The sequence below is a fragment of the Podarcis muralis genome, chromosome 1 (genome assembly GCF_964188315.1).
Source record: "Podarcis muralis chromosome 1, rPodMur119.hap1.1, whole genome shotgun sequence".
In the NCBI taxonomy this organism is placed as follows: Eukaryota; Metazoa; Chordata; class Lepidosauria; order Squamata; family Lacertidae; genus Podarcis; species Podarcis muralis.
Genome location: NC_135655.1, coordinates 40,625,566 through 40,643,545, shown reverse-complemented (window position 1 = coordinate 40,643,545; position 17,980 = coordinate 40,625,566). Strand labels below are relative to the sequence as shown.

The window sequence follows — 17,980 nt, the reverse complement described above, 5'->3', positions numbered from 1 at the left end:
ACTACCCTTCCTAGTTGGGTGTCATCTGCAAATTTGATGAGCATCCCCTCAATTCATTCAAGTCATTTATAAAGATATCGAACAACAACAGGCTCAGGACAGAACCCTGTGGCACCCCACTTGTCACTTTTTTAAAGGATGGTAAGGAATCATTAGGGAGCACTATAATTTCAAGGTCTCCTTTCAGAATTATTGTAGCCAATCCAGAGCTGTATATGCGTTTGTTAGGTTTATAAAATAGCATCCTTCTTTCTTTTTAACTACGTTGATCTAATATCTTTGTGTGATGACCAGTCACCAAGTCCAGAGAAAACTCTGTACAGTCCAGGGGTGTAGAGTGGGGGGTGCATAGCCCCAGGCGCATGATTTTGAGAGGGTGCCTGCTGCCGGGGGTCTCTAGGCCTGGCCTAGCCATTGTGCCCCTGGCCCCCTCGCTGAAGGGCTGCCTGGCCAGTGATGTGGGGATGCACCTGCCAAAGGCCACGTCGGCCAACCAGGCTCCCCCCTGCACACGCTCCATGCTCCTTGCCCGCCTGGCAGCAGCAGCAACTATTTGACTGTGCCAATAAAAGGATGCAACGTCACTGGTACAGTCTGCTATTAATTTGATTGTCCTGCATAACATGTTTGTCAGCTGCAAATATTTGAAAACCGCTAACAGTTTCCTAGTTTGCTGAAGATACTACATAAGAAGGAAGTATTGTGGTTACTTAATGTACAAAGATACAGTACATCCATTGTGTCTTTTAATCAAATATGTGCTGTGCGTCATAATTTGGATGAAGAAGATACTTTTGCTATGTGACACAGTTTGACTGAGAGATCTGATGCAGACTTCCTTGTCTTATGCCTTGTTGTAAACCACTTTTAAAAGGATACAGAGAGTCTGAAAAGAAAGTCGGTACCACTTTTAACCTACCCAGTTGAACAAAAGCATGTATTCTGCCCTGCAGTTTCAGGCAGGCAGCAGAAATCATTGGCTTATTGGGTTGCTGATGGGTCCCTATTCATGGTAGTTGGGCTGTATTTGGTGTGATTATTATTGTATGATCTTGTCATACAGGCAGATACCATTTTTGCCAGGTGTCCTTTGGTGTTCCTCCTCATGCATTGGTACCTTTCGTTACAGGTTCCTTGCCTTGGTGTCCACCAGAGTGCTTCAGTTTATGCTGTGAGCCACCTGCCATATTAGTTCCTAAAAGTGGCTTTGATGCAGCGTTGCTTCAAGCAGTTCTGGATAATTAAACCATATCTATAACCATATCAAGCAGTTCTGGATAATTAAACCATAATTAAACTGCCTTGGTCGCACTGGTTGATGATCTCCGGCGAGCTAGGGACAAAGGTGAGAGTTGTTTCCTAGTTCTGCTGGATCTCTCAGCGGCCTTTGATACAATCGACCATAACATCCTTCTGGACCGTCTAGAGGGGTTGGGAGCTGGGGGCACTGTTATACAGTGGTTTCGCTCCTTCCTCCTGGGCCATGTTCAGAAAGTGGTGGGGGGGGTGAGTGTTCAGACCCTTGGGCCCTCACTTGTGGGGTGCCTCAGGGTTCCGTCCTCTCCCCCATGCTTTTTAACATCTATATGAAGCCGCTGGGAGAGATCATCAGGGGGTTTGGACTGGGTGTCCATCAATATGCAGATGATACCCGGCTCTGCCTCTCTTTCAAATCAGAACCAGTGAAGGCAGTGAAGGTCCTGTGTGAGTGCCTGGTGGCGGTTGGAGGATGGATGGCGGCTAATGGATTGAAGTTGAATCCTGACAAGACAGAAGTACTGTTTTTGGGGGACAGAGGGCGGGCTGGTGTGGAGGACTCCCTGGTCCTGAATAGGGTAACTGTGCCCCTGAAGGACCAGGTGCGTAGTCTGGGAGTCATTTTGGACTCACAGCTGTCCATGGAGGCGCAGGTCAATTCTGTATCCAGGGCAGCTGTCTACCAACTCCACCTGGTATGCAGGCTGAGACCCTACCTGCCCGCGGATTGTCTCGCCAGAGTGGTGCATGCTCTAATTATCTCCCGCTTGGACTACTGCAATGCGCTCTATGAAGGTGACTCGGAAACTACAGCTAATCTAGAATGCGGCAGCTAGACTGGTGACTGGGGGCGGCTGCCGAGACCACATAACACCGGTCTTGAAAGACCTACATTGGCTCCCAGTACGTTTCCGAGCACAATTCAAAGTACTGGTGTTGACCTTTAAAGCCCTAAACGGCCTCGGCCCAGTATACCTGAAGGAGCGTCTCCACCTCCATCGTTCTGCCCGGACGCTGAGGTCCAGCGCCGAGGGCCTTCTGGCGGTTCCCTCATTGCGAGAAGCAAAGCTACAGGGAACCAGGCAGAGGGCCTTTTCGGTAGTGGCGCCCGCCCTGTGGAACGCCCTCCCATCAGATGTCAAAACGATAAACAACTACCTGACATTCAGAAGACATCTTAAGGCAGCCCTGTTCAGGGAAGTTTTTAATGTATGATATTTTAGTGTTTTTGGTTTCTATGGAAGCCGCCCAGAATGGCTGGGGAAACCCAGCCAGATGGGCGGGGTACAAATAAATTATTATTATTATTATTATTATTATTATTATTATTATTATATTGAATTATCTCAACCATTTATATACTGCATAACACCATAGCCTGTACAGTAAGGTGACAAAAGATATAGAAAAGATAAAACCATTTAAAATTAACCGTAAAACTTACTTAAAATGAAATAATATAAAGGATTTTACCAGGTGCTGGAAGTTCAACAGGGAGGAGGGAGCTTTTCTGATCTCAGCTAAGAGGAAGTTTCATAGAATTGAGCGCACATTGCTATGCATATGAGCTGTGTGTATGAGCTATGGGGGGATGGCAATGATGACGTCCCCAAAGACCTCAGTGATTGGGCCGGAATATAATGAATCAGGCAGTCCTTAAGGTATACTTGACCCAAGTTGACAAGGGTCATGTAAATCAGTGCAAGAGCCTTAAAGTTGGCCCAGCAGCATATGGGCAACTATCGCAAATGGTGGGCATCTCCTACAGCGTCAGGGCCCCAGGGCCAGCATTGAATGTAGGTCTTTTTGAGGGCACTCTGGCAGCTGCCAAGAATGTCAGTTGGCCCTGCTTATCATAGCGTCTTCTATCCCGTGCTAATAGAAGCTTGTGGTTCATAGGAGTGTGACTTCCATAGCCCTTTGGTTGCTTTGGAGATGAGAGAAAAACCATTCTTCTTTTCAGTCTTCCTTTTAAAACAAAGTTAGGAGCTTAGTTGATGAATGGTCAGTTAATTTCACCTTTCATAAGCAAGTGCTTTCATAACTGAAATATACTCAGAGTCGAGTGTGGATTTCATGCTCTTTATTCAGCTCGTAGTGAGGAATGAAAGTTCCCCCAAAATATCTGCTTTATATACATTATTTACACAATGGGCCGCACATGATTGGCTAATTCCTGGATTCTCCTGTAGGCCAATCAGGTTGCGGATTCACTTCCACCTGGAGCTGGATTGGATGGCTCCTGCGGACCAATCATACTGCTGCATTGTTCTAGGACCAATCAGACTGCTGCATTTTGGATCCTATTGTTCTAGTACCAATCAGACTGCTGCATTTGGATCCTATTCAACACAGTACATAACAATAACTGAAATAAAATGTGTGTTTTCTATGAGAATTGCTAGTAAATCCAGTTACCGTAAGTGAAAATAAAGATGTTTTGGTTGAGTGAGGCTGCACTACATTTTTACCTGTGCTTTTACCTCTTTAGCTGACTTGGTATCTTTCACGGCAAAGCCAGGTGGGTAAAATGTGACACCCAATGTCCTTGTCTGTCATCTCTGTGCTTTATGTGTCCCATAAGGTCTATTTCCATGAATTGTCTGAGGGAACATTCAAGACCTATTAGAAATATTCGTTGGGAAGTTTAAGAAGCAATATAGAAGCACTGTATATTTTCATATATATGTAATATAAGAAGAATTCATAGCAGGAGGAGTAAATAAACGCCAGTGCCTCTTGGCCACAACCAGCACTTCATCAGAATAACTTTGTGTGCTGTACTTTGATCAATAGTGACATTTATAGCCCACTGACTTTCATCCATTAATACTATTTTTCTGCAGGTTATGCTTAGATTTCACATTGTGGAAGTGCCACAATAGGTTGATGCCATGTATTTATTCCTGCAGAGAATGATAGGGGACATGTATAGCAGGAGGGAGGTGTGGAAAACTGGAAGCAACTTCTCCCAGGAGGGCATCACTGATACTGTACAGCTATCTTGTTTAGTCAAGAAAATTATCAAATGAAGTCAGGTAACAAATAAGGAGACTGGGTTGAACATCCTGAAATGTTTTCTCCATAAACTTCACCCCTGCCTTAGGGCATTGGTGGGGAACCTATAGCCCTCTAGATGTTGTTGAACTCCCAAGTCCCATCAGGACCAGTGGTTAGGGATGATGGAACTAGTACAGCAACATCTGGAAGTCCACAACTTTCCTACTTCTGTCTACGTATTTGCATCCAGAAAAGTTCTTCGGGTTTTGCCTTCATTTCACTTGCTTCTTTGCCATCCGATGTTGGTGCAGTAAAGCATACTGTGTTACCTGTTGGTTGTTTCTCTGCTGTGTTACATTAGGTATCTGTTTTATGTTTTTAAGACACCAGTAAGAGAAGTGTTTTAAATGTTAATTTGAAGCTGTGTTTTTCGAAATACATCCCAGTTTAAATGTGATGCTGTCAAAAAATCCATTTATTTTTTTACTTCCACCTTACAGTTGTCATTGTAACTGCTATGTTCTTATGCATGCAGTTTTTTCTGTTATGCTTCATGGTTCAATCAGCCTTGTCTTGCTGCTTTGTTTTTCCTAAGCTTTATTCAATATGAATTAAATGCTAGCTGACTCAAATTTGATTTTGATTATCATCCTGAAGTTATTGTTGTGGTCACTTCTGTTGAACTGCAATCTTGAAAATGTATCTAGTTAGAGATAAGGCACCTTCCCGGCCTCCAGCCCAAATGAAATGTCACATGACATCCCTGCCTCCTAAATTTTTAATTCTGAATTGTGGGAGTGATGCCTGGCTTCTCTGGGCCCCTTTGATTCAAGTCTGTGCCAGAAAGGAATACCAGCAATAGCATCTGTCCATTTGTGTTCTTAAAATATATGGAAGTAACAGATAAGCACAGCAGTATATTGAAAAAACAGTTGATTTAATATAGTGATGCAACCTTCGTCTTCAGCTTCACCCAGGCACCATGACACGGCAGATTAAATTGATGCAAGTACTTTCCAAGAACACATTCCAACGAGAGGGTGTCAGAAACCCTTGCTGTTGGTGACCCTTGGTGTCAGAAAGGCGGGCGAGGGCGGTGAGCTGGTGCTGGGAAGCGCTGTGCCCAGCCTCTGCCTCTTCCCTGGCTCCCTACAGAACTTGGCGCCCTGGCACCCCACGCCACTTGCCTCTATGGGCAAGATGCCCCTGACTACAGGGAAAGGGGAACTGACAAAAAATTGTATTCCACCATCCCCTGTTAGATCATAGTCCCTTCTATTCACAGAGGGCAACTCAAACACCTAGTATTTTAAAAATGTTAAAAATATCACTTTGCTAGGGAAGAAAGTATTCATTTATGTTTATATCCTAGGTGCAGCTGGTTGTGCTTTAAAAAGAAAAGGAAAGAAAAGAAAACTAAGAGGGCCCTTCCCACATGGGTGGAGGCCACAGGTAGGGAAAAGGTGATTGTCGATCAAAGGGATGTTAACCAGTCATCCTTTGTCACACTGTGTACAAACTTGGGCTAGGTAGAATACACCTTTCTTAAATAAAGCATTTTAAAGTAAATTGTGTCCTTTTGATGTGAGGTGTTCAAGTCTTAAAATAGCAAAGGAGGAAACCATAACATTTTAGCTGCACTTTTATGGAACTAGCATAGCAAGAAGTAACTTTCAGATTTATTTTATTGAGGGTTTAACTTGTTTTAATCTTTTTAAAAGGAAAGCTACAACCTCTGAGCCTTTTCTCATGCAAAAATCTCAGGTGGTTGGTTGTCTTTCTCTAGTTCTCTGGTAACCTTTTTGACATAAGGTGACAGTAGCTTTTACACAGCAGCCAAAATGTGAACACACTATGTAATTTATGTTGTGGTGTTATGATACTTGTTTTGTTTTTAACCCTTTTTCCTAATAGTTAAAGTGTATCACCCAGTGCATGGGACAGGTGGCGCTGTGGGTTAAACTACTGAGCCTAGGGCTTGCCGATCAGAAGATCGGCAGTTCGAATCCCCGCAACGGGGTGAGCTCCCATTGCTCGGTCCCTGCTCCTGCCAACCTATCAGTTCGAAAGCACGTCAAAGTGCAAGTAGATAAATAGGTACCTCTCTGGCGGAAAGGTAAACAGTGTTTCCGTGCGCTGCTCTGGTTTGCCAGAAGTAGCTTAGTCATGCTGGCCACATGTCCCAGAAGCTGTACGCCGGCTCCCTCGGCCAATAAAGCGAGATGAGCACTGCAACCCCAGTCGTCCGCGACTGGACCTAATGGTCAGGGGTCCCTTTACCTTTTATCACCCAGTGCTGTCACTTTTGTGAGCTTTCCACTATGACCTGAAGTTAACTTTCCTAGGTAGCCACAGCCAATGTAGATTCCATCCTTTTCCTAGAAAGCAGAATTAGCTATACATTTTACTTCCTGAGCCAAATGCTGCTTTAAGCAAGCTGTTCTCAGGACAGTTTCTTTCTGCCTTCCTTGAAACGAGAAAGTGAAATCCTCATATACAGTCTCAATAAACATGGAATAAATGTATATCCTGGTAGATTAGTCTAGCAACAGTAAATGAAACAGCAACCTTCTTTCTGTTTTTGATATCACTTTGCTGTCTTCCTTTATTACTCTCAACACCACAAACTATTTCTTCAGCGATTATTTGTTCAACCACTCTAGTCTTATTTGTTCTGTCTATTCCACATAAAACATCTGTCTGATTCCATCCCTCCTGTTTTGTTTGCTGATGGAATGTCTGTGGCTTGTGAATGCAAATTCTACCTAGCAAGGATAATTGGCATTTAATAAATGTTAAACACCTTTCCTGTATCACCTGTTCCATTTTCAAGACTGTGAGAGAAGGGTGGGGGACTGGATCTACCTTGTCCAGAGCCAGAACTCCCCAAACCCTCACAGGCTACTTTGACATATAGGGTAGATAGTCCACCTGCCTATCATCTAACATCACCATGACATCAAATGCCCACATAGTTGGATTTCAAGCCATGTGGGCAAAGGAAGCAAGGTTTTCAGCAGCCTTCAATCAGCTGATCAGCTGCAAACCTTTGACCGGCCTGAGACTCACTACCTGTGCCTAGGCACTCCTTGCAACTATTTGGTGGGGCCAGGAGGCAAGTGGACATAGAGGGTGGACCAGCAGGCTCTATATTCAGGTGTGTATATACACCTGAATCGCCACCACTCCCTCTCCCTCTCATCTCTCCTCATTATTAAACTCCATCATATAAGAGTATCATTCGCCAAGTCACATTTCTCTTAAAGAGGCATCAGTTGTTGATTACTGGGCAAGCATACCCACTTTTGGTTTATTTCATTGTATTAAAATCCATAAATTAAAATATTTTTAATTCAAGAATACAAAGTAAAAAGTTAGATACATTAAAATGCTGTCATAAACAGTGACATTCATAGGCTTAACAGGCCTTGGTCTTCAGGATGCTCAAACTAACGCAATGCCATAACTACACTGTTAGTTCCTCCTTACTGTACTGCAGCCAGAACATGTCCTTTGGCAGGCCCACGTTAGATAGAGTACTTGGTGGAACGCTCTGTCACAAGAGACTAGGGCCCTGTGGGACTTGACATCTTTCCGCAGGGCCTGCAAGACAGAGCTGTTCCACCTGGCCTTTGGTTTGGACTCATTCTGACTCTTATGTTTCCCTCCCCTTATGTTTTTTATTTGTGAGCTACTATTAAAATGAGGCTGCATTTTAAATTGTATTTTAACCCGTATTTTAATTAACAGTTTGTTTGTTTGTTTGTTTGTTTGTTTGTTTGTTTGTTTCCCACCTATTATGTTTTATTGTAATTTTATTGGTGTTAGCCGCCCTGAGCCCGGCTCTGGCCGGGGAGGGCGGGGTATAAATAAATTATTATTATTATTATTAGTGCTCACATTGGAACTTCAGTAACTTTTGTGTCATTGATCTGACCAGTAATTTCATTTATTTTACTTTTAGAGTACCATGCTGCTATTTTGCACTTAAAGAAGGAGCACAAAAATGAAGTTGAAAAACTGAAGGTAAATATTTATTCTCATTTTTAAATAAAGGATCCCCCCCTTTAGAAATATATACATTTTAGAAATGTATAACTTGCTAATTATTCTGATAGAGCCCTTCCTTACGGGCATAGGAGCCCCAGTGTGTACACAGAGCACTGCTCCCTGCAAGAGGTGCCAGTGAAGGATGCAGATCCATGGTTTCGTTCTTCTACTTGTGTGGATCTGCTCACTCCAGTGAAATGATTGTAGCAGTCTATATACACAAGAATTAGGAAGAATATGATTATGCATTCAATATATTCTCTTTGAATGGCTTTCAGTTGACTAGCAGTTCAGTTCATCTTAGCCTGGAGAAAGTTGAGTTTGGGTTGTTTTTTTCAAAGACTACAGTTTGGTGCAAAACAATCTGTTAAACCGATCTTGTTAGGCCCAATAAATTGTTGAATTCAGCAAACGTCAGAGCAGCCCTGATGAATTAAAATGGATGAGTGATGGTGTGCACACTTACCCAGCTAATATCTGTAGTCAAATTTGTTTGTGTAGTGCTTCAAAAATTTGCAGACTTGTTTGATCAGAGAAGACAATAGGACAAAAGAAGCTATTGTGCATAACATCTCATCTTTATCTTGTAATCTATGATCCCAAGCACATTTTCATGGGAGTAAGTTCTGTTAAAACAGTGGGACATACTTCCATGTGTTTATATCCAGTGTATCATGTTAGAACATCAATTATTTGCACATTTCCCCCCTCGTGATTGTAGTTACGTGCTTCAACCATATCGTGCAGGAAGAGACAGTATCTGTGTACATTTGTTTCATGCCTGGTACATATCTTCACGTCCTGCAGTATACCACAGGGTCAGTGCTAGGTCTTCTACTTCTTTGAAGGAGTTGGTATTATGCTTCTCAATTTTTGACATAGCACAAAATTGGAAAGCCCAACTCTTTTCATTCCCTGGGACCAATAAGGCAAGACCACATATAAACAATTCTTGTAGAAATGCATTTTCTGCATTCCCCACCAGAGGTCAGTTAAGTATCTCTCTCTCTCTCTCTCCTATGCTGCTTCAAACATGCTTTTATTTGAGTATGTATAGTACTTATATTAAAACAAAAACAATAGTGCATATTGTACATGCAGTGTTGTTTAAAGAGCAGTTGCCTTGTCCTATTTCCAGGTCAAAAATTTTTTATTTAAGGTGCCAAAGTGGGGGGATGGAATGAATGTGGAACATCCAGAACCTAAATAAAGATGGTCTAAAGCTGCAGTCCTAACCCTAGGTATCAGGGAGTAGGCCCCATTGAATTCAATACAATGGACTTTTGAGTTGACCTAGAATTGTGCTGTGTTGTGTTTACATTTATTTCATTGTATTAAATATTCATAAAAACAAATAAGATTTCTGAAAAGAGGAGCTGGCCTGGGTCAGTTATCTCCTTGCCTTTCTGATTTGCTGCCCAGTAAACCGGAAGATTTAATGCTTTACACTTAACAGCTTTGAATGAAAGCAGAAAATTCAGGGAAGAGGCCTAGAATATCCCCAAGGGAGCCAGGATTCCCTATGGCCATAGGCTAGCTTGAATTTTTAATAGGCCTCTATTCTGATTGCTGTCATCCTATGGAGTTGAGCAGAAAGCAGTTCTAATTTGTTGCTGCTGCCTAAATTAGAAATAGTTCTGGTCTATCATCAGTGGAATCCAGGTTGGCCAGTGAGACAAAAGTTTAAAATCCAAAACAAAATATTCAGTTACCAGTCCACAGAATGGCAGGTGAACATCAACAGCACCTGCTAAAATCCTTTCTGCATAGACAAACCTACCCAGATGCATAAAATGCTGAGGTAATTTTATCTGTTTTAGTGCTTTTTTCTTGATTTTCTTGTGTTGTTTTTTGTAAACTGCTTGGACGTGCTTGTTGTTTACAGTCAAGGGTTATATAAATTTTATGAAATAAATAAAATAATGGCTGGGATCCAGACTTGGTTCCTGCTGGCAGCAGTATCCCCTGAGTGGCGTTCTGCTTGTGGGATGCTCCCACTGGAAGAAGGTGGGAAGCAACTTTTGCCATTAGTCTCTTACCATTACACTCCCTGAAAAACTGCTCTGGATAGGTGAGGTTCTAAGAACTGGAAGTTACTTTTTCCTTGAGGTTTGAATTGTGCTGGATAACATAAAAGCTTCTGGAAAGAGGAAAAATAAATGTGTTCTCCTTTCTTCCTTGGAAAAAAAATCAAGAGGTATAGATGCAAATTTTGTACTGTAGTGTGGTCTATAAACCCATAGATCAGTAGCAGAGCATCTAATTTGTATCCAGAAGATTCAAGGTTCAATTCCATTCTAGAACTAGGAATGTCCCCTATCAGAAACCTTGCAGAGCAGCTGCCAGTCAGTGTAGACGATACTGAGGTAGATGAACCAATAGTCTGGCTTGGTATAAGGCAGCTTCCTATGTTTCATAGCTTACTTATATATGGCAGTGCTAGTTGAAGCTGTACAGTCCACCTCTGGGAGAGTTGCCATGACATTCTGTGATAATACTGAAGGAATGCTACAACGTTTATGCTGTTTTGCGATCTCTCTTTAGTACAGAGCTTTCTTTTCTTTTTTAAGTGGTTGAGGTTTTAGTATGTTGAGGTGGAGCTGTTGTTTTTTTAAAACCAAACCCAAATAATCTGCAACATATCTTTATTTTAAAGAATGGCCCACCTGAGCAAACATACTCATAGGAGAGGTTATCTCACATCATTATTGCTAGCTACTCCCAGATTGTTGGCCAGTTAAGTAGAGATGATGTTAGTTTATGCTTGTCAGACACAAACTGCAGACTAAGCCATGTTTCTCTCGCAGAAAGATTCTTGTAAAATGCCAAACGTTGCAGCTTTCATCTTTTTAAAAAAGAAATTGTTCATACATAGCTTCGTACATTGATCTATTCCTGTATACCAGAGACAGGTTCTGTTTTCTGGTATTAGCAGATTTTTTTATTTAACAGAGAGCTAGCACAAGTTAGGTGCTGGGCTAGATTGGGACCATGCTGTAAGGGAAGGAGGGTTTGCCACCAGTATTTCTCAGCCATTGGTCCCCGGCTGTTTTTGGACTGTATTAGTACCTCTTTGCCATCGGAACCAGGGTGGGTGGGACACATGACTGCATTTTTTTTGGTATTTTGCTATTTATATATAGTACATTGCTCTGATGTGATAATCTCATGGTGAAATCACTGCATTGTATCTTACTGTGTGTAAAAGTACCGTATTTTTCACCCCATAGGGCGCACCGCCCCATAGGACGCACCTCGTTTTTTTTTGGGGGGGGGAATAAAGAAAAAAATTATTCCCCCCCCCAGGCATGGGGCTGGTGCGGGGGAAGCCCGAGCTTCCCCTGACCCCAGCCCCGAGAACAGTCTGCTGTCCGCAAGCCTAGGGAGCCCGGCGGGAAGTCGCGCCGGTCTCCCTAGGCTTGCGCAGAGCTGCGCAAAGCCCGGGACTGCAGGCAGCTCTGCGCAGCCCTCGGGAGGCCGACGCGACCTCGCGCTGGGCTTCCTATGGCTGTGCAGAGCTGCGCGAAGCCCAGGACTGCAGGCAGCTCTGCGCAGCCCTCCGGAGACCTTCGCGAGGTCGCACTGGTCTCCCGAGGGTTGCGCAGAGCTTCCTGAAGCCTGGAGAGCGAGAGGGGTCGGTGCGCGCCGACCCCCTCACTCTCCAGGCTTCAGCGAAAGCCTGCATTCACCCCATAGGACGCACACACATTTTCCCTTCATTTTTGGAGGGGAAAAAGTGCGTCCTATAGGGTGAAATATACGGTAATGAAAGAATTGATTTCAGGAGGTAATTACCATAGTCAGTACAACCACTGCTCATGGCTTCTAGGTGTCATTGTCACACAGAATGGGTTATGTACAGGCCAGCTGTACACAAAGAACCCTTTGCATGTTGACGTTTTGCACAGTGCTCAGTGGTTTCACAAGAGCCACTTGAAAGTAGTGTGGAAAATGTAGCGCATGCAGAATATGCCTGCTCATTGTCACGGAGAAGAACAGAGGCTAGGGCTGTGTACACATTACCAGCCTAAAATGCAACTGGGCCACGCCTTTTCTCTGTTTGGAACAAACCTGATTGGGAGCATCAAAACATAGTATTACATATGAAACAACAGGATAGACACAGGATAGATATGGATTGCAGCTAACCTGTGTCTCCCTCTTCCCAAACCAGTGGTGAGAGTGCACAGGATGCTGAGTAAACAGGAGTCTGGACACAGCCTAGGAATTGGCTTTAGTCCTTGTGATTTCAGTCGAATTTGCTGCCACACAGGTGTGCTTTAATCTTAATGTCAGGGGCACAAGATTTCATGGCTATTACAGATTTATAGGTGCAAGAATATACAGAAATAAATGTTATGTGCATGTGCTAGAGGAAATGTGACACGTTTAATAGTTCAGATTTCTTTGTATTCTCATCTACTGTTTAAAATATTAAAAAGTAATGATGGGATATAGTGAATTATTTCAAGCTTTTTAATTGGGATGTTGTATGGTATCCATTGCCCCTACATCTTTAGCTCTGTTGAAATACCCCAGCTGGTCTGCCTGTTTATATGCCAGGCTAGTTGTGTAATCATGTTTTTGGCAATGGAGATATATATGTGTTATGTATATAACAGCATGTAGAACAGAATTAGAAGCAATTATTGTAAACCCTAACCAAAGCAGAATCTGAAACAGACTAAAGTGGCAGTTCTGCCGAAGAGTTTAGGGAGTGAATAGCTATGTCTACATGGGATAATTTGTGCAAATAGAGGGATTCTCCAGGAAGGCAATGATGGGACTACTTGGAAATATTTTAAATGTGGCTTGCACATGAATGCAGAATTGTTAAATTAGCTTGGGGCACTTTTTGCAGTTTGCTTGCCTTTTTGCAAGTTTGCTTGCCTATTGCCATATTATTATTTTTTAATCTAAATGACACGTGCAGTTACAGTTCAAATCACTGAGCATTCATTTTCATAATTAAGGCATGGATGATGCAGTCGAGATTCCTGCATTGCAAGAGGTTGGACTAGATGACCCTCAGGGTCACTTCCAACTCTGCAGTTTGATGATTCTATGAGTCTAAGATTCTAAGTTCCATTGAGTTCAGTGAGACTTACTCTCATGTAAGTGGGTATAGGATTGCAGCTTTGGCACTCTTTGGATGTAGAGCATTATAGTTCTCTTAAGTAAGCAAGTTGCTCTTTAAAATGACTTTTTCCATATTTTATATAAACAAATACTTTTGACAATCACAATTAAAGGTCTGAAATGCCTCGAGTATTTCCTTTTCGTTTTTTTACTTGAAATTTATTTGTAAGAGAGCTTCCATTGAGCCCAGCATGTACATTTTGAAGAAAACTTTTGGTTGTTGAAACTTAACTAAAGTCGAAAGCTGCAGCCGAGGTCGCCAAGTCAATTTTTACCTAATGAGCTTTTTTACCTTTTTCAGTATTTCATCACGTGTTGCTGCTGCTGAAGGTCTTTCAGCTTGTAGTTCATAATAAATTCCTCTCTTATTTGAAAAGTACACGCCCTTTGCATGTGGTTTCATCCACATGTATACATCATATGAGTCTTGTAATCAGCATACAAATGAAGTCTTGATTCTTTGAACCCTACAGCTGATGAAACTATTTGCAAAATTACCCTAAAGCATGTACAGCATTTCTGTGAAACACAATGCTGGTTCCTACAAAGAAGCCATTGCACTAAATCAAAACTTCATCTAGTTAGCTTGCTGCTGTTGTATCCCATGAATTTGCATAGCACAATTAGGAAGGTTGTTATTGTTGCTGATTATTGTTGTTGACAATTGTCGCTCTACTTTTCCTGAATATTTTTTAGCTTTGTGCGGAAGCATCGCCAGTTGCAGTTCCCACATGCCTTGGTCTTTTGCTCCTGCTTTTGATAATTTTATCTATACCTGTGTAATATATTTAATCTGGAGATAACAGTTTATGTAACTAAGTGTGTGGGCTGCAGTCCACAAAAGCTTGTGCTGGTCTTTAAACTTCTACAAGACTATTGTTTTTGATGTAACAGAGTAGACTCATTCAGGTTTTCAGTACTGAACATGTGAAAAGGTGTCTAGAACACATGGACTGCCACAACCTTCTGTATACTGATATGTGTGCTAGCAGCATGTGATTGCCACCAGTCTGAACGTGGTCTAAGTGTGTACAAATGTATGTATCTGCGCTCCCTCCACAGGGAGGGAAACTTCATTGATATGTATGTAGGTCCTTGTTGACCTGAAATGAATTACACCGCAGTCAGGGAAGTTAGTTGGTGGGAGTATCAGCGCCTGGGTGCGGTATGTATGTTCAGAATCTCCTTTTACACATTTGATAACACTTGAGTACCAAACATCTGAATACACTATTAACACAGCTACCTATGTGAATTAGTTGTGCTTGTTGATGAAATATTATTTTTGACCTCTGGCAACTCGTGCAGCATGTGGGCAAACACACACAAAGAGCTCCCTCTTGTGTTTCTTCCCATCCTCGTCCTGTGCCACTAGGAAGTTGCATCCGCTTAATATAAATCTTATTCCAGGCCTGTTTGCTTTGGTGCAAATAGGGACTTCGTTTGCATAGCTGCTAGCCACATGGAGGAACTATCTCCATTCCAGTCTTAGTGGAAGAATAAAGAGGTAACCCTCCCCTTTCCTTTGCACTGCATTCACAGTGGCTCCCCATCTCCTGTAATTAGTTAAAGGAAATCAATACATGTTGCTGCCTGCTGTTTGTTAAGTGTGCATCTAGTTTGGCCCTGAGCTTCTGGGAAGAAGTGTTAGAAGATTATTGGTAATAGAATAAGAGTGATCAACAATTCTCTTAAGCTGATTCATGGCCCTTTCTTTCTTGCATCTGTTTATATCAATGAGAGAGCTTTTCTGCTTTGTTATTGTTGGAATATTGCTGGATGTTTTATTTCTGGAGAGTTCCTATTCTTAAAGCTGCACAAATGGCATGCCTTAGTCACATTGAACCTTATGAACTAAACTGCAGGTGACAGGGTGTAACAACTAAATATGTTCTTTGCTGATGCTTGTTCAAACTAACAAGGAAAATAATAATAACTTGCTTTTGAAACAAAAAACAAACACAAATTAACTGTGCTTTGGAAATTCCCTCAAGGTATTTAGTAATGATTAAAGAAAAGCCCCTCTTAGCCCCCCCTTTTTTTCTTCCAATGGTAATTTCAGGCTGCTAAGCTGGAGGGGAGGTTTTAGCATCTGCCTGCCCCTTTGAGTAATAGGTATCTGGTTAAAAGAATCTGGGAGGAGTTGCTTCTGTCCTAATGCCCAGGTGGGGGCTAAGGGCACAGCAAAGTTTCACTATTTTCCAGGGACATTCCTAATTTAAAGAAGCTGTCCCGGTTTCAGATTTGATCCTGGAATGTCCCACTTTTCCTTAGGATGCCCCTATTTTCATCGGAGAAATGTTGGAGGGTATGTACTCCTCAAGACAGGCGATCCCACAAGGGGCACTCCTATTTTATGTAAGTCATAGCGTCACTCCATCCCCCACCCCGCTGTTGGGGTAACCCAGGGTTTACTTCTGGCAGGTGGGTCGGAAGTCAGTGGTGGTACCCAATGCCTATGCCAAACTTCTGACATCTGTAATAAAGCTGTGGCCTTATTTGATTCCAATACCTTGTGTTATATCTCATTATTCGGCAACAGGGATGCAATTTTATGATGTGCCATCCCATTTTAGATGGCAAGGTGTTAAATCATCTCTTGAGCATATATCAGTTGCTTATTGAAACTGGAAAAGATTCAGCAGGTCATTAATAATGCCTATTAATGTGACTACACATAGTTATAACACTTTTTAAAAACTTGATCCATAAATCCAGTTCCCCCAACTTAATAGTTAGAGTCAGTGCTTTTCTTCTAGAAAAAAAAAGTGCCGGTACTCACCATGAAGTAGTTATAATAAGTGCCACACTTTTAACCAGTGCAGGGGGAGTTGCCAGTACCCTTGAGTACCCCCCAGGAAAAAGGACTGGTTAGAGTAAGAAAGGAACTGTCTTGCCTGCATTGCTGTCCTCTAACAAAGGCAGGAGGCTAGGAGAGTTGTTTCTGTGTGACCACACGCTCTCTTGTTTTTGTGTAGGGACTATCCACACAAGGAACCAGCTCCCTATGTCCGGTGCCATTGGCGTAACTGGAATTAAGAATATGTCACTGTGCAGCACTTATAAACTCCATGAGAAACTCCACTGATTTTGTGTATAGGTAAAGGGGAGACGCGGGTGGCGCTGTGGGTTAAAGCCTCAGCGCCTAGGACTTGCCGATCGAAAGGTCGGTGGTTCAAATCCTCGCGGCGGGGTGCGCTCCCATCGTTCGGTCCCAGCGCCTGCCAACCTAGCAGTTCGAAAGTACCTTCGGGTGCAAGTAGATAAATAGGGACCGCTTACCAGCGGGAAGGTAAACGGCATTCCGTGTGCTGCGCTGGCTCGCCAGATGCAGCTTGTCACGCTGGCCACGTGACCCGGAAGTGTCTGCGGACAGCCCTGGCTCCCGGCCTATAGAGTGAGATGAGCGCACAACCCTAGAGTCTGTCAAGACTGGCCCGTACGGGCAGGGGTACCTTTACCTTTTAAAGGGTAAAGGGACCCCTGACCATTAGGTCCAGTCATGGCCGACTCTGGGGTTGCAGCGCTCATCTCACTTTATTGGCCTAGGGAGCCGGCAGCTTCCGGGTCATGTGGCCAGCAGGACTAAGCCGCTTCTGGCAAACCAGAGGAGCGCACGGAAACGCCGTTTACCTTCCTGCCTGAGTGGTACCTATTTATCTAATTGCACTTTGACATGCTTTCGAACTGCTAGGTTGGCAGGAGGATTTTGTGTATAATCACTGATAATTTATATCTTATAGCTATTTAAAGTTACATGCACCCACAAGAACTGTAAGGAATCAAGAGCAAAGAAACTAACGATTAAAATAACCCATCTCATGTAATTGCTACAGCCTATAAGGCCACTCAGATATATAGGGAATCATAAACTGTTTGGTGCATTGTATTACTGCAGAGTATTTTTGACGCTTGAAATAAAGTTTCAATACAAATCTCCTTATTATCAAAGTTGAAAGCTAAACTGCTTGCGTGACTACACGTCTGGTATATTTACTTGCCATGGAAGGCATATACTAAACATCTTGATACTATTAGGAACATAGAAGCATAATTGTTTTTATACAATGTATTGGCTCTTCTTCCAGTTCATGTTTGAATAAATGCAAGAACTGTGGTATGCTCCAAGATCTTCAGAAGATTTACATGATTCTCTCAGTTCTTTGATGCTCAGAGGAAATTGTTTCTTAAAACTTAAAACTAGAGTCTCAGGTTCTTGGGCAATCCCTCCCATCCCCTCACTGCAGGAGAGAAAGGAAGGTCTGATCCAGGCTGTGCTGAGTTTATTAGACTGCAGTAACTCCCTGCCTCCCTCCTGCTTCTTCACTGGCACTGGTATCAAGAGAGATACTACAGTCAAATAAATGTGGAACAGCCTGGTTTTGGCATTATCTCTCCATGGTTAGAGGCCAAGGTATTGCGGGCTTGCAAGACTTCAATCAGCTGGGATTTTGCCATAGGTAGTAAGGTCTGAACAAACGTCCTGTCTTTGCAAAAAGCACAGAAACAATAGACAGGCAGTTTAAAAAGCACA

The 17,980-nt window shown here is 42.7% G+C and overlaps 1 protein-coding gene across 1 annotated transcript in view; it reads left to right on the top strand.

Moving 5' to 3' along the window:
- Positions 1-17,980, top strand: part of FMN1 (formin 1) — a 118,065-nt gene that overhangs the window by 23,400 nt on the left and 76,685 nt on the right. Inside the window, exon 3 of the mRNA XM_028722014.2 lies at positions 8,222-8,283. Within this exon, the coding sequence (XP_028577847.2) occupies positions 8,222-8,283 (62 nt within the window). The remainder of the gene's footprint in view (positions 1-8,221; positions 8,284-17,980) is intronic.